Source organism: Lepisma saccharinum, chromosome 19 (genome assembly GCF_977018435.1).
Source record: "Lepisma saccharinum chromosome 19, izLepSacc3.1, whole genome shotgun sequence".
NCBI lineage: Eukaryota > Metazoa > Arthropoda > Insecta > Zygentoma > Lepismatidae > Lepisma > Lepisma saccharinum.
In genome coordinates, this window is record NC_139247.1 from 71,371,477 (window position 1) to 71,388,353 (window position 16,877).

At 36.2% G+C, this 16,877-nt stretch overlaps 1 protein-coding gene across 1 annotated transcript in view; it reads left to right on the forward strand.

Annotated features, from left to right (window-relative positions):
- Window positions 1–6,745: 6,745 nt before the first annotated feature.
- The window catches only part of LOC146002921 (U3 small nucleolar RNA-associated protein 15 homolog), a 34,468-nt gene continuing 24,336 nt past the window's right edge, over window positions 6,746–16,877 (forward strand). Inside the window, exons 1-3 of the mRNA XM_083141071.1 lie at window positions 6,746–7,154; window positions 15,518–15,610; window positions 16,008–16,192. Of these exons, the coding sequence (XP_082997197.1) occupies window positions 7,065–7,154; window positions 15,518–15,610; window positions 16,008–16,192 (368 nt within the window). The 5' untranslated portion in view covers window positions 6,746–7,064. The remainder of the gene's footprint in view (window positions 7,155–15,517; window positions 15,611–16,007; window positions 16,193–16,877) is intronic.

Sequence of the window (16,877 nt, forward strand, 5' to 3'; positions counted from 1 at the left end):
GAAAACAATGTGTTATGCATGAAATTTTGGAACAGGTGCAAGTCGATTAAGTGCGAAGATGAAAATAGTTTGAGAATTATTTAACGTCAGTAATCATAAAGGTAACCAGAAAAAGAAAATCGACTAGGCCAACGTAACAGTGTTATGCCGGCCTCGGTAGCCGAGCGTGTTGGGTGGTCGACTCAACTCGCTTTGATCCAGAGGTCTCCGGTTCAAGTCCCGGCGAGGGCATGGGTGTGTGTTTAATGTCCGCAACAGACATATGACCTTTTGGACACAGCCAGTGTGTTGACGTACCCATAAAATAACGAACATTTACAATATTTAACAGTTTTATTTAATTGTTAACATAAATGCTAACTCAAATCGCAGGAAAATAGATTTACTTTTTTGTTCTTGCTATAATATTTTACTTTTTAAATGTAATTTTGCAATAATAAAAAAAATAGCATGTACACTAAGATATAAAGTGACATACATAACAAAAACATATCAACATGATTTAAAAATAAAGCAAGAGTTGCTCTACGCACTGGATTATTTTAACGAGCGATCTTATGTCCCAATTATCAAGCACAGTTTGATGTATGTGGACTACCGCTAACCTGCTTAGTCTCTTCTGCCCCGTTGTAGATCTCAAATATGTCTTTAGTCGGCGAATAGCACTGAATGACCTTTCGGCTGTGGTTGTCGTCACTGGCACATTGCTGAGGACCATCATGAATTTGACAACTTCAGGCAGAAGCTCCTGGAGGGTGCTGTCTTCCAAAAGAAACTTCCTTATGTCACGGATGGTAGATAGAACCATTCTCTTCTGTTTGGCGATATCACCAAGCATGGACATGTGTAAGGAGAGCCTATCGGCATCCAAATCTTGGCGAAAGAATTCTGAAAGTTTGTTGCGCAACTGTTCACAGCTGAGATGCATTCTTTCTCTACGGCTGTTACTTTTTGTAGTCCTGTAGATTTATGTCCGTCTTTAACACATGATTTTGCTGTGTCACAGACGTTAGTGTATATTGATTTATAATGCTATTTTGGAGTGTAGAACTTGTGAGTTTTGGCAGCATCAGGATTTTCAAGTCTCTTAGGGACATGACGTTTGCCGGGGCAATTCTGGCTCATCAACGAGGCTGGGTTTACCCTCTGTGCATTTCTGCCAGAACTGTTCAAAACCCATTCGCTTTTATTGAAAGATGTCAGTCAAGTATTTTAGTTTTGATTCCACTTCTGTAGCACCAATGCGTGGAGACTGAATATTACAGTTTACCTCTTCCATTGGACCCATCACATGGCAGTAGAGGGAGAGAAAGAAAAATGTCTTGAAGTGAAGTATTGTCTCCAGGTATCCAGCACATTTTAATGCTGCGTCAGTAGAATCTTCTTCAGAAAATTTCTCCAAAAAATTGAGAAGGTTTTCATAGTTCCTTAAGATCTGTTGCATACTGGAGGGTCTCAACGTCCACCGACGAGGGCAAAGTGGTCGCAGTCCAGTATGGCCAGCCTTCTCATTCACATCAAAAATATTCCTAAATATTTGCATTCTTTTAAGGGATTCCCAAACAGTCTTTAACAAGTCGTTGACTAAATTAATTATGTCTCTGATTAATATATGTATAATAGTAAATAATAATTATATACTTAGTATATAGTAATAAGTCATGTGTTTTGCTGTCTCCGGTCATAGCGCACCAAATTTGTTGGTTTAGCGGTCTCAGCCCCCAAAGTTGATGATCTATAACATTTGAAATGTGTATTTAAAGTTAAGTTCATGTGGCACAATTCAGAGTAAACTTTACAAGAGAAGCAAAATAATACATTAGATCCTCTTAAGCAAAATTATTTGGGGGGCTCTGCCCCACATCGTTAACATTGGGGTGCTCGAGCCCCCCAAGCCCCGTGGAGTCGGCGCCTATGGATTTTCCCATACCAGCCATGACAACACGCTGCTATTCGCGATTAAAATTAACCGATATGCCATCTGGTGGGACTTTCAGGAACTGGTCTACGTATGATACGTTGTGTTGAAGTCATTTAAAGCATAGGGAATATGCGAAACAGTAAGGTCTACTGTTCAGGTTTTTTTGTGCTCTGCCTCTAAATCGTTTTATGGGTCAGAACAAATTTTCATGTGTTTTCACCCCGTGGAATCAACAAGATATTTGTAAATAAATCACGTAATTGATTGACAGAAGATTGGCATGGGGAATAACACTAATTCGGCAAGGACATTACGAAGAATTCACGAGTTTGCTCACTTTATTTTTCGAGAGATAAATATATTTTGCCATGAAAGTAAAGTTTTAAATTGTATTTTACTTTATAAATAAAGCTTCTTCTTTTTCGAAAAGTTATGAAGCGTCTTACCCAATGCATCCATGTATTATGTATGTGTGAAATTTGTAACAGGTGCAAGTCGAGAGAAGATTACGTAAGATCAGCTTACTTCGCTTTCTTTCAAAGCATTATTTCATATGGAATTTTACTTTGGGGGAACTGCAGTTATATACAAGAAATGTTAATACTGCAGAAAAAACCGTGAGAATAATTAGCAACTCACACAAATTAGTTCATTGTAAACCACTGTTCATTAAGTTAAAATTTATGACTGTGATAAATCTATATATTTACACTGTGCTGTTGTATGTAATGAAAAATTTGCAACAGCTACAAAGTAGACAAGATGTACATTCCTATACTACAAGAAACAGCAGGCGTATAAATATACCCTATCATAGACTCTCAAAATCCCTGAATAGTTATGAAGCTCTAGGATTAAGAATATTTAATAAGCTACCTCTTGATGTGACAAATATGCCTATGAATGTATTTAAACATAAACTGTATTCCTGGTTAGTTGCTACACCATTGTACTCAACTCAAGAATTTCTTGAAATTAATAATATTGTATTTTAGTGCAACTTAAACATAAAACGAGTTATAATTTTATATTATTTTATAATATATGTCGTATGTATTTTGTTCTTAACGTTGTCTATTGCTGTACAAGCTTAATGACAATAAATTATTATTATTATTATTATTACTGCTGTTGCCAATGGTGCCTCCAGTAACGCCTAACGTTGGAGTATATGTAGTTCACGTTTAAACACATTGCTATGTAAATGTTTATAAGTATGAAACAGTCTTGTCGGTATTTAATGTACAGAGTGATCACAAAGTCCCATTACCCTCTATGTATTACATAGATGTTAGTGAGCACAAAGTTCCATTACCCCCTATGTATTACATATATGTAAATGAATTGTTGTTTCATATTGTTGCAGGATCTACATCATCTAAATGTACACGCCAGCAATGTTGAGGAGAATTTCCCTTCGTACATGGCGGAGAATCATCCTCTAGTTATGAAAACGATGGTGTACAGTCAACGGCAAAGATAATGGTAGGCAAATTGACCACCACTATTTTCACTAGTTTTTTATTGTACATTCTGTATTGTTTCAAGGAATGCAAATATGTTGGTTCGAAGCAGACACTGTTCTCTGCTTATTGACGTCTTTATTTCAATTCATTGTCACCACATTGTGTAATTCATACCGAATGATAATGGTGGTGGACAATTCGCCTACTGTTTCTTTTGCCGTTGGGGTACACACAGACACTCTGGACTAAATCATAACGAATAGACCGTGTTAAAAATGTAAACATAAACATTGGTGAGGTCTTGCCCGGTCCCCCCGGAACTTCCGGTTTAGACCAGTCCAGTGCAGATTCACCGGCATACGAAGTAAGAATTGAGCGCTTGTTTTCATCAGTTGTGCGACGATAGTCAAGAAAGGTATTTGTTAAAGTTCTACTATGAAGGAGTGGACGTCTAGAATCCGTCGGATGATCAACTGCAGGGCAGATTATTAAAATTTGACGTGTCTTTGTGGCCGCCAGTTGTATAGCATACTACATACAAATATCTCATGTACACGCACGACGAACTCAAAACGTAGTACGAAAGTTTAGATATATTCAATTATTTTGTAAATGGAAAAGTGAGGGAAAGATAATTCTATAAATCTAGTGATATTATTATATTATAAAGTATGCTTAAGTGAATCTTTGCCAACAAATCTGCAGAAGTAATGAAATGACACATAGCAAATGCTAATAAATATATGTGCTTTCAACATCGCCTTTCCGCGCCACTTTCACTTGCACGAATTTACTTCAAGCAACAAAGGAGTTTTCAGACTGAAGCGACAAGCAATATCGGGATTTCGCACAGAAGCATTCGATCTAAAGCAAACCATTCACCAGTCACGTTTGCGTAAATAACAGGCCGGGACAACACAATGCACGATATTGATAAAACGGCCCATTCTGAGCAACAAGCGACACCTGCAATTTGTCATGTCTCTTTAATTCGGAAGGTGTTGTTTATTTTTGAATGTTGGTTTCCAAGAGACACGTATCGCTGCAGTGTGAAAGCTTCCTTTCGAATCAATTCACCACGAGAAAATGCACGTGTCGCTTGGACTGGACTGTTGTTTTCTCAGTACCATGCATCTTGTCGCCTCTGTTGTACTCGTATGCAAGGTGAATTGTTTCCTTTAGAGTAAAGGGACCGTTACTTTTTCGCTTCGGTGTGTAATCTACGTGCCACTTAGAAGTGAATCCTCAGTGATCAATGAAATTTTTCGAACCGAAGAGACACGACAAGCTGCACGTGTCGCTCAGATTTCCAATGGCGTGTATTGTGCCGCCTGAGACTTGATTTCCAATGAGCGGCAAATGCTTATTTATAGACTAAATGGGCCTGTGTCCCTTGTCACTTCGGTACGAACCACTGCTGTCGCGTGTCGCTTCGGTTTGAAACCTCACTAAGAGGCGTGCTTTTCATCACAACACAATACGCAGATAAACGATCAACATGTTGTAACAAAATGCAAGTCGTACAAATCCTTTCCGGGTACCAATCCTTTCTTCGTTTTGCTCGTATCAACAGGTTTAGTCTTTCTACGTCCTTTGGAAACCTACGAAGTGATACTTGACTCAATAAATTTGTTCCCGATCGAACTGTACAACCATATGCTACACAGCTGACACCCCATTTCCTTGTAAATTAATCTCCACTTTGTCCTTTCATATTAAAGTCCATAGCACCGTAAGCGTAACCGGATGTTCGAGGGGGACCAGACGAGTGCGCATGCTCCGCAGTAGCTCCGCCTTTAACACCGTCTGTAGTCACACTACCTCCGAGTTGTCCTCTGCCATGATCTCACATTAATACAATGCGACCATGTTTGACGATGTGGACACGAGATAGGGGTAATGGAACTTTGATATGATATGATATGATTTATTTCATTCCTTTGACCATTGTACAGTGGTTGTTTCCCACACATGGTATGGAATGGTATGGAACATGTCAGCACATTCCACTTAATAATTATTTTCAAATAGGTACAAATATGAAGATATTATACATAACGTTGATCACTCTGTACATTTGTGGCATTCATTCACAATAAAATGTGATAAGCTTGTAAAATGTAAACTACGAATCATCGCGATTAAAATTACCACCTGAGTGCTAGTGTCGCTTCCAATATGGCCGCTCTAAGTAGGAGAAATCTTTGTTTACATTCAGCAGTAGTACAAAATAGCAGCGTGTTGTAATGACTGGTATGGTAGAAAACGTTTAAATTACGCATTATTATTAAATTTTGCGAATACGATGTGAATTCCATGTACTCTAACAAACGTGAAGCTGTACTGAGAACGAAGCATTTAATTATGATAGGCAAAAATAACACGGAAAATGCAGACGAAACTATGTATACGCACTGGTTGTCCAAAGCAGTGCTGCATCATCTGCACGTCATGTCATGTTGTAACTGGGGTTCTCGGAAAATATTTGAAAATAAAGGAATTGAAATTGACCTGTACTTGAAAAGCTGGGACAGGAGATAATTGCAAACATATCGTTGCAGTTCTTTCTCGAAAGAGAAAGGCTGGTTTATAAAAAAAATTCACGATTTCATGACCAGGCTATACTCACTGAAAAAGGACATCGTACTGAATGAAACAGTAACATTAGCGTGTCCACCTTTTTTTCTGGTTACATTTGACATTAATTCATTCTCAAACTGTTTTCATCTTCTCTCTTAATCGACCTTCACCTGTTCCAAATGTCAGACATACGTAATACCAGTAATACATGGACGCAATGGGCAAGACGCTTCATGATTTTTCGAAAAGAAAAAAGAGCTTTATTTATAAAGTACAATTTAAAACTTGACTCTCATGGTAATAAATATTTATCTCTCGAAAAATAAAGTAAGCAGACTCGTGCATTCTTCGTAATTTCCATGCCGAAATACAGTGTTATATCCCCCATACCAATCTTCTGTCAATTACGTTTTCCCTGATTTATTAACAAATTTCATTTTGTTGATTCCACGGGGTGGAAACACATGAAAACTTTTAATTTGTTCTGACCCATAAAACGATTTAGAGAGAAAAAAAAAACCTGAACAGTAGACCATTCTTTCTCGCATATTCCCCATGCTTTAAACGACTTCAACACAACGTATCCTACGTACTTCCTGGAAATCCCACCAGATGGCATATCGGTTAAAATCGCGAATAGAATATGATAAAATCACGGCTGCTTTTTGCGCCATCATCTGGAACTGACTGAACTAAGAATCTAACTGATACAACGCTACTACTTTGGATGCAGGTTCAACTCAACTTTTGCTACCCAACACACCCATGTCATCTCCCCTGCCTTCACTACAGATTACGAGACGTAAATACTTCTCCGAACCCTGGACTGGATTAACTTATGAAATTCACGCCAAGAAAAAAATTGTCATCGTATATCATCATCGACCAGCAAAGGTTCGACAATACTTCGCGACCCTTCATTCTACGCGATGCAATATTTATTTGTTCAGCTCTTACCACAGATGAGCGGAAGGTACCACCTGTGGTACAAATAAGCTTTTAGAGTTAGATACGGCCATTTTGGGAAAAGAAAGCTCGCTGCTCCAATTTTGAGCGTTTTGGAGGCGCCCATTAAAATTGACATCACGTGGTTAAAAATGGCAGCCTTCAAGAAGATAAACGTAAAGTATTTTCCAAAATCTGGCCACAAAGTGACTGCCGATACATTATATTGGAAAAGACTAGGGGTAAGTTATTTCATTAAAACTAGCATCTAGGAGAGAGTATAAACATGTTAATCGTTTAAGCAATGTGAAATCTAATATAAAATAGAAGGACATATGCAAGGTTGAACATTTTCATGTGTTTGGCTCCGTGGTCACATCCTACACCCTCAATTTCGGCCACATTTCAAATATTTTCGTCAAAATATAAGTTTCTTTAAAAAAAAGGGTGTTTCATAATAGCGCGGAAGGTAATTTTTTCACATCTACGTGCTACGAAACTTACGTTTTTGTAATATTAAAATTCGGTATATCGGAGGGTATAATTTAAGAATACAGGGAATTTCTCCAATTTGTTTGAAATTTCGGATACTTACTAATTTGGGTCTCCTAATCACGAATCTGCACTTAAAATTTGGCGCTCACGTATAGAAATTCTTGAATTATGGCTAGCCCCACGGACCATTGGCGCGTGGTTAGGTTAGGAAACACAGTTAAATTTTAGGGTCATAGTAATATCAGGAATATATATATTTCGTTCTTTAATTATTCGAAACGGAAAATCTTGCGATAAATAATGAGCAATTGTGCATTGTCGGTTGCGATGACTGACCCTCTTATTTTGAAAGTTTGGCACGTGAGCGCCAATTTTTACCTTGAGATTCGTGATTAGGAGCCCTAATTTAGTGAGTATGCCGAATTTCAAACAAAATGGAGAAATTCCCGGTATTGTAAAATCGCTCCGAATGTCATCTTTCTTCCTCGTTCCATACGAATGTACACTACTATTTGTTTTAAGATTGAAAATATTGGTACTACTTTACTATACCTGAGACACCTGGGAATAATTTCTTTCGCACTTTTTTACATTGCTAATGTACTATTCTGCATTGCGGAACACTTATTTAGGTGAAATAATTGAATTTGTTAGGAAAGTAATGTATATTTCTTACATTTACGAGTACTTACTGTTCTTGTTTATTTCCACGGGGACGAGGTATGCCTACTAGGTTAGGTTAGGCCTGTTAGGTTTGGTTCCATTAGCACTCCTTTCGTTCAATTTAGCATATACGGACAATACGAGAGCGTATTGTGCTCTCATGCAGGAAGCAAATGGCGGCAGCTGCAATAGCGCATCGGAAATAGATTTTCGTACAAAACCACATGTATTCGCATTAAAATGAATCAAAATTATATTCCCGAACATCAACAACGCTACAGAAAATGATTTGCGTAAGTACTTTCTCCTGTAAATTTAAAGAAATCTGTCTCAGGTATAGTAAAGTGTTACCAAAATATTTTTCTTCATAAATATTAATGCTTCATATATATACAAACATGGTAATATCTTTAGGCTTCTAAACACCTGCCTACACGATTCACGATAATTGGCACGATTATTATTCTAACGACTCTTTTTTGTAAGATAAACAACTGTTTGGCACCAGGTGTATTTCCCCAAAACATAATTCCATATCTTAATCTTGAGTGAAAGTTTGCATGATAAGCCGTTAGGATGGTTTCTTTACTACATACTTTGCTTAATACCTTAAGTCCATAACAGACTGAGCTTAGTTTGGAGAGTAATACATCAGTATGAGTATTCCATTTCATATTTTCATCAACAACAACACCTAAAAATTTTGTATGTTGTACACAGTTAATAATATCATTATTTATTTTTAGTATAGGTTTGGGACAATTTATCTTTTGTAGATTGTGGAATAGTATATAGGCAGTTTTTGATCTATTCAAAATTAGCTTATTTTCAATACACCATTGTGTCAAGTCGGTTAGTACTTTATTAGTTACAATTTCCAATTGACACATGTCACCATGTTTAGTTATGATATTAGTATCGTCAGCAAAGAGAATTATATTGGAGTTGTTAATATTAGCTGGAAGATCATTAATAAAGATAAGAAAAAGTAAGGGTCCCAAAATGGAACCTTGGGGTACACCATGTTTTAGAGGCAAAACATTTGATTGATAATGACTAGCATTATGAGTAACTTCAACATACTGCATTCTTTTTGATAGATATGATTTAAACCCATCATTGGCTGTGCCTCTAATCCCATACTTATATAATTTCTCAATTAGTATTTTATGGTTAACACAGTCAAAGGCTTTTGAAAGGTCACAGAAAATATTTACAGTATTTAATTTTGAATCCATTGAATGTAAAATGTTAGAAATAAATTCATAGAGTGCAGTTTCTGTAGACTTATTTTCTATGAATCCATGCTGACTAGACGTAATTATACTAAATTTTGTAAGAAAGTCTTTCAATCTTTTATGCATTAGTCCTTCTAGGATTTTATCTAACCATGATAATAGAGATATTGGTCTATAATTACCAATACTTGAGGTGTCACCCTTTTTATAAATAGGTATAACTCTTTGATAATTTAAGCTTGTCTGGGAAAACTCCAGCTCTAAAAGATTCATTACATAAAAAGGTAAGCACTTTTAAGATATTGGGGGAACATTTTTTAATTATAGCATCTGGTATCCCATCATAACCTGCACTTTTCTTCCTCATGCGGGCATTTATGAGAGAATCAAGTTCGTGTTCAGTTACGGGATATATGAACATAGAGTGATTATTAGTTTTAATTCCTTGATATCTTTTTTTATGTGCAGGGAGTTGTTGGATTAATTTATCAATTTGATTTATAAAGAAGGAATTGAAGTTTTCAGCTATATTTTTGGGTTGAGTTATTTCTTCATTTGCCACTAGTATTTTATTAATTCCAGGTTTATCATGTATCGTTCCAGATTATTGTTTAATAATATTCCACATAGCTGTACTTTTATTATTTGAGGTGGCAATTAATTTATCATATTCATATTTCTTTGCAGCAGCAATTACATTTTTGTAAGTTTTCTTATAGGATCTAAAATACTCTTTAAAATAAGGGTCGGCATTTACTTTACTAAGTCTATACAACATTTTTTTCTTTTCACATGATATTCTAATTCCTTGCGTTATCCATTTTTTAATTGGAGATTGCTTATTTCTATATGGTTTGGCAGGAAAGGCTAATTCAAAGTTGTACTGGAATATGTTTATGAAGGCATTAAATATGTCGTTGACAGATTGAGCTCTGTACACATCTTCCCACGTTTCAGATTTTAAAAGTTGGTTAAAATAATTAATATGTTCCATACTAAAATTTCTTTTATTGGTATATATAACATCCTTATTGATTTTATTTTTGTGAGTTTTTAAGTTAAGATTATTAATTTCAAGTTTCTGATACGAATGGTCAGACAGTTCTGCTTCACCTATACTTGATATGCAATCACTTTTAGTAATATTAGTGATTATTTGATCTATACATGTTTGAGAAGTAATTGTAATCCTAGTTGGTTTGTCAATTAAAGCATTTAAATTGAATTGTTTTAATAAGTTATTAATTTTTTTAGTATGTGTATGCTTAACTAAAAAAACAATATTTAAATCTCCACATATAATTAATTTATGATTCTTTTTTGTCAGATAATCCATGACTTTTATAAAATTATGAAAAAAGACATTAATATTGCTGTCAGGAGTTCTATAAATTACTATTGTCCATTTTTTTCCACTACGAAGTGGATGTAAACAAAAGCACGTGTTCTGGAGAAAGCCAGTGCAGCCCTATTGGTGGATTCTGGCAATAGTCCCTCCGCAGACCTTTTGCACCCTGATAGATAGTCCATTCAATGCCGTCTTGAAACTAGAGTAATACAGCATTGTATGCTGTTCAAAGCATTTACTAGCCTTATCCTTGTTTATGAATTCATAACCATTCTTTAGTAAAGCACCTATGGTGACATTCACTCATTTAAATTAACGAAATTCCCGCTACTTGTCCATCACTCCGTGTTGTGCAGTGTTGCAAATTCGCAATATTAAGTACAGTCTATAATCTTGAAACACAGGACTAGACAGAATCAGAAAACATGATTTACACTGACAGTAACTGACATGGGAATCTCTAGATTACACATGTGTTGATGTATATACCACAAACACGCACACACTACTTTCAACTTCATGCGTTTTATCTAGAATGGTAAAATCAACACACTGCAAAAGATTGTAGCGAAACCTTTGAGAAAGCCAAATTGCTTGGTGCAAATACAACCAGTGATGCTTAAAATCGTACGGAATATTAGTTTAGCATTTATTAAATGATCCACCTATGCTTCCTTTCCTTACTTCCCACATAAAACATGCTCAGATTTCAGGAACCTGAATTCCCCCAGCTTGTCAAAGAAAAATGCCAGATGCATACACTGGCAACTGCTTCCAGGAAGGAATTTGTAGAGGGCGGGGACACAAGCTTTTGGCGTTACAGATGGGCAAACTGTGCCATTCAGTGTTGCTACCCGACCTTTATAGAAACATCGTTACAATTCGGTAATATTCCAAAGCTGTTATCGTATCTAATTGCTACATAGCCAACTTCGCAACTACAAAGTTTTATTAATGTTCCAACACGCATGTACGTAATAAGACATTCACATTTCTTGTATCTAATTCATAAGGGAAAAACTAACATAGTTGGAGACACTACTTCTGGTGGTCAAGAATCTTCCGAAACACTATTACCCTCAAGCACACGGCTATTTATAGCTTTCCTCCCCTCGACCCTGCAAAACCTGCCCCCCTCTCCCTTGCCGTGTGGTGGTTCTCGAGATTTTGCGTAGTGTTTATAGGTTGTAAGTATCATTGAATGTTGATGTGGCTTCAATAGCAAGTGTTACAAAACATCTACATTTGAAACCTTGAGCAAGTGGCGATACCAAAATTGCGGGGAATCCAGAGTATTGTGTTGAATCGTTAACTTCTGAACAGGTGTCTTAAAAACAAGGATTTATGCGGTCCGCAAGGAAATTCAGCCGAACAAAAACACGGATGGCACATTTTAGCCGATTTTGTACTTGCTGCCGTCAGCAGGAAAGTGGATGTTTGTTTTTCATGGATATGAGTTTGTCTACGCTGGTTAAATTATTGCATGATTCATTTGGTTTATTTTACTTCGCATTTCTGCCACACTTGATTAATCGCGAGGATGAGGATGAGTGATGATATGGTGAAATTGATGAAATAACACTCACAAAGAACATCCATGCCCAGGCCAAGATTCAAACTCGGGACTCCTGGCGTCGTAGCGCACAGTGATAACCACTCCGCCAGCTGTGTGAATTCTTCTTACATGGTATATTACCATTGACGAGAACTGACATCGTAAGTGTTTACCTCTATTTTATTATATTTTCTTCATCTCTCGTATTTACAACAGTGTTCATTTTAAAAACTAATATTTGCACATTTTTAAAAGCCACTTTAGTTTCGAAACGTTGTGAAAAATACTGACACTGAAGCTAACACGTGCGCTAGGAGGGAGGGGCAAGTGCTGGCAAATAGAAAGTGGGCACCGCGCGCATTAATACAAATTTCGGTAACTTATTGGCCACACCTACTTCATTTTAAAGCTGGAAACAGTATAATACTAATAGTTGAAGGGAATCAATTACAATACCACAACATTCAAAATCTTTTTCTTGATGATAGTGATCAAGTTTAAGTTCATCCGTAGCCATTTCGTTTCTTACAAAAATACATGTACCTCCCCTATTATATTTACATCTACAAAAGCTTGCGGCCATTTTATAACCAGGCAAGTGTGCACTCTTCATTTCTTCATACTTATACCAATGCTCGGACAAACAAAGAATATCACATTTTTCATTATCAGTTACAGTTTCGAATTCAATAATTTTCCCATCTAAGCCTTGAATATTTTGGTGTAGCAAGCTTAGGACATTATTTTTGGAATTTATTTCATTGCTTGCTTGTTTGAATTGCTTATTGATATTCATTTCACTATTTTCATCATGAACTGCGTATTGTCCATTAATATCTAAAGGCGTGATATTGTCAGCATTAGATTTATACGATTGTTTCATCAAGCTAGGCCAGGTTTTATTACATAACCTGGCTAAATCTAGTCGTTTCCCTGTTGTGATAAAATATCAGGTAATGCTATGCTTTCTTTCCTATTATACACATTTCTATTCATTATACTCAGTATTACCTCACTAATTTCTTTACTTAACCTATTTTTTCCAGTCCAATTTAAATGTTGACCATGTCTTGTATGCTCTAGCCTATTAAATTTACTTACATCTACGACTGATACATTTTTAAAATGCTTACAGATGGTCTTGTATTTCTCATTTACTCGACTTATTTCATGATTAACTACAGACCATTCAGGTAAATCTAATCTGTATGGTAAGTTGACCACTACTACATTTGTGTGGGTTAGCTTTGCCAGATTTTTTTGGAGAGTTTTTGTAGCATCATCTCGTAAATTCTTTGAGACATCATTGCTCCCCCCAATTATCACTGTAAAGTCATTCAGGTTCATTCCTCTACTTGATTGGTCAATGTTTTCCATGACCTGATTTAGGTTTGCCCCTGATTTTACCATTCCAGTCACATGCATGTCCTTTAGATTGTCCTTCATTATACCTGCCAAGCTTTTTCCATGACTATCACTAATTAGGTTCACTTTACCACTAGATTTTTTGCCATTCACTGCACATGTAGACCATGATGAAGGATTTTTAGATATCCTATTTATCAAAGGCACATGATCAGTTTTTGAAATATCTAATTTAATTTCTTCCACTTCCAAGAAATCAAAGAGGTTATTTGAAGTAAAGTCTTTTTTTGTTTCTAGGTTTTTGAGTCTATTTGCCCTCCCTTGGACAACTTTGCTCCAAGTAAACTCATTTGCGTTATTACTTTCGTTTGCGCGTCCAGTGTCCTCATGGTTTAATAGCTTGATTTTGAGTTCACTATTTTCAGCCTTCATATTTTCCAAGTCTTCTGTTAAAAGTTCCACTATTTTATTGAGATTGACAATTTCATCTTTAATCTTACCTGGAGGAATTTGATTTACATTAAGACCTCCTGTTGGATCCGAAATATATGGGTCTGATTCAGTCACCAAAATGGCGGTACATTTTTCACAAATCCAATCATTCATTGGAACGTTGTCTTCCTTAATATCACAACACTTGTCAAAGTGATACCATGAATCACAAACATCACATAATATGTCATTCTTAACTACTTTCAGACATTTATAACATTTGAAATCATTTACAAATTTAACTTGTTTACGGAGTGATTCTGTTTCACCACTCTGACCACCCGCCATTTTTTTTTTAGTGAAAAAAAGGGGTTGGAAACACTGACAGGGGCTTACATCATCAAACGTACGCAGCATTTAGTTCATGTAGCGAAAGCAATGGCAATTGTAAGTCTGTGAGATATTTCTCTTGAAAAAATACATGATTTTCCAGTCAAATATATTCCACGATGAAAGAAAATACCTCAACCAACGTTGAAAAGCTTGGAGAAACTCATTTCTGTAAAAATGAAGAAATGTGTCTCCAATATAACGAACTGTTACCCGGATTTGTGTTTCGCATGGTTCGTACTTACCAATTGTGTATTGCGGAACATAGTTCAAGGTGCCATTATGCTTTTTACAAAGACAATTTTTCACATACAGAGTGATATTTTTGATTCCTTTCTTCGCTTCCGTAACACACATTATGGCAGGCACATTTTGACTCAGGTTATGAGTATGCAGTGTTTCCAACCTTCTTCACTGAAAAATTTCTACTATCGTGTTCGTCACATGTAAAAATTTTACATTATGTACAGGTAGCAGATGGATAGCCTGGGTAGCTGACAGATAGCCCCATGAACCATTTCCGATAAGGGTAGGTTCGGTTAGGCAAGCATAGTGAAAAAAAAGGGGTTGGAAACACTGACAGGGGCTTACGTCATCAAACGTATGCAGCATGCAGTTCACATAGCGAAAGCAATGTGAATTATGCGTAGCTGAGTTATTTCTCTTGAAAAATACATTATTTCCCGGTCAAATGTATTCCACGATGAAAGAAAATTTTTATGAATCTGTATGGGTTGCGTGCAACGAAACTAACATGGCTGCAAGTAGAGTATGGGTGCTACGAAACTAATATGGCCCAAGTACAGTTCCATCTCGCAACTTCAAACTGCTACATCTCAACTTTAAACTACTGTACAGTCGTAAATACTTGTTTCCGCGCTCCTAAATTTTGTTCTTCAGAATTTGCAACTCACAATCTTCATTAAAAAAAAATCCTTGCAAAATCGAGGGTGTAGGATGTGACCACGGACCCGGGAATTAATGTAGAGGTAAATCAGTAAAGGTCATTTGTAACTTCAGTTTATGGAGAATATGAAATAAATACAATGACTTTTCTTTTTTTTACAAAGTAAATATTTTTATATCTTTTTTAATGAAAAAATTACTCTATTTTTTCAGACTCCCGTCTTAATCAAAGAATTTGGTCCAGTTGATTACATAGATGTTTCGCCTGCAGAACCTCATTTATTTGCTGTTACATGTTCTGCACGGGTAAGTAAAAAAAAAGGTAATATATATACTTTTGTAGTCTGTAATCTGGTGATCGTCTGGTAAAAACATGACTTTTGTGAATGAATGCCTTTGCATGTTCAATTTGTAACTTTGATGTGCTAGTTCATGACCAGCATTTGTATCTATCATTAATCTAAGAGAACAATAAGGGATCATAAATAACCAAAAATGTAACAAAAATTAATTACTTAAAATACCACCTTGCATCATGAAAAATAATATTTTAATAGTATGTGTGTTTGTTAAATTAAAAACCGATGAATGGTTTGGAATGCATTTTTATTTTGAGAAATTTTGAGTAAAGGTATGTGATTGTACTCACTCTCAGAATGTAGGTGAAGTTAAGTATTGAAATTCTGGTTGATTTCTACTACAGGTCCAACTCTATCATCCTATCACAAGAGTTAGCTTCAGGAATTTAAATCGTTTTCAAGAAACTGCTTACGGCGGAAGCTTCAGATCAGATGGGAACCTGTTGTGTGCAGGAGGTAGTGAAACACACATTAAGCTTTTTGATGTGAAAAATAAAGCACTTCTTCGTGTGTTCAAAGGGCACAGCAGGTCAGTGGATATATGCGTTACATATGTATATTTTTTTTAAAAATTTTTGTTTGCTTTTTTAAAGGGTGAAGTGCACCTAAATATTAAATCATCTCTCTCTATATAAAAATGGATGTGTGTCTGTATGTATGTGTGTGTGTTTGTTCCTGCTTGCTCTCGAATGCCTGGAGCGATTTCAAACAAAACTTGGTACACATATCACTTACAATCTCAAAAGAAATGCTGTAGGGGTAAGACACGTAAAGGGGTGACATGTAAAAAATCGAAAATAACCGATATTAGTGTGGAATCCATAGTTTTCGGGGTCGCTAAGATGAATAGTGACACTCCCAATGCCGTTCAACTCCAAGTTCATCACCTATCGGTATGGAGGGTGAGAGGGGGTGAAAAATAAAATGTCAAAAATGACCTAGATTAGTGTGGAATCCATAGTTTTCGGAGTCTCTAAGCTAATTGGTGACATTTACGATGACCAAACTTGGTACACATATGAATCTGAAAAGAAATACTGTTGGGGGTAAGACACCCCTGGTGTCCCTAGGGGTGGGGGTGGAAAGGGGATGACATGTAAAAATAATCGTAAACGAGCGATATTAGTGGAATCCATAGTTGTCGCCTAGAGGTGGGGGTGGGAAGGGAATGACATGTAAAATGACCGATATTAGTGTGGAATCCATAGGTTTCG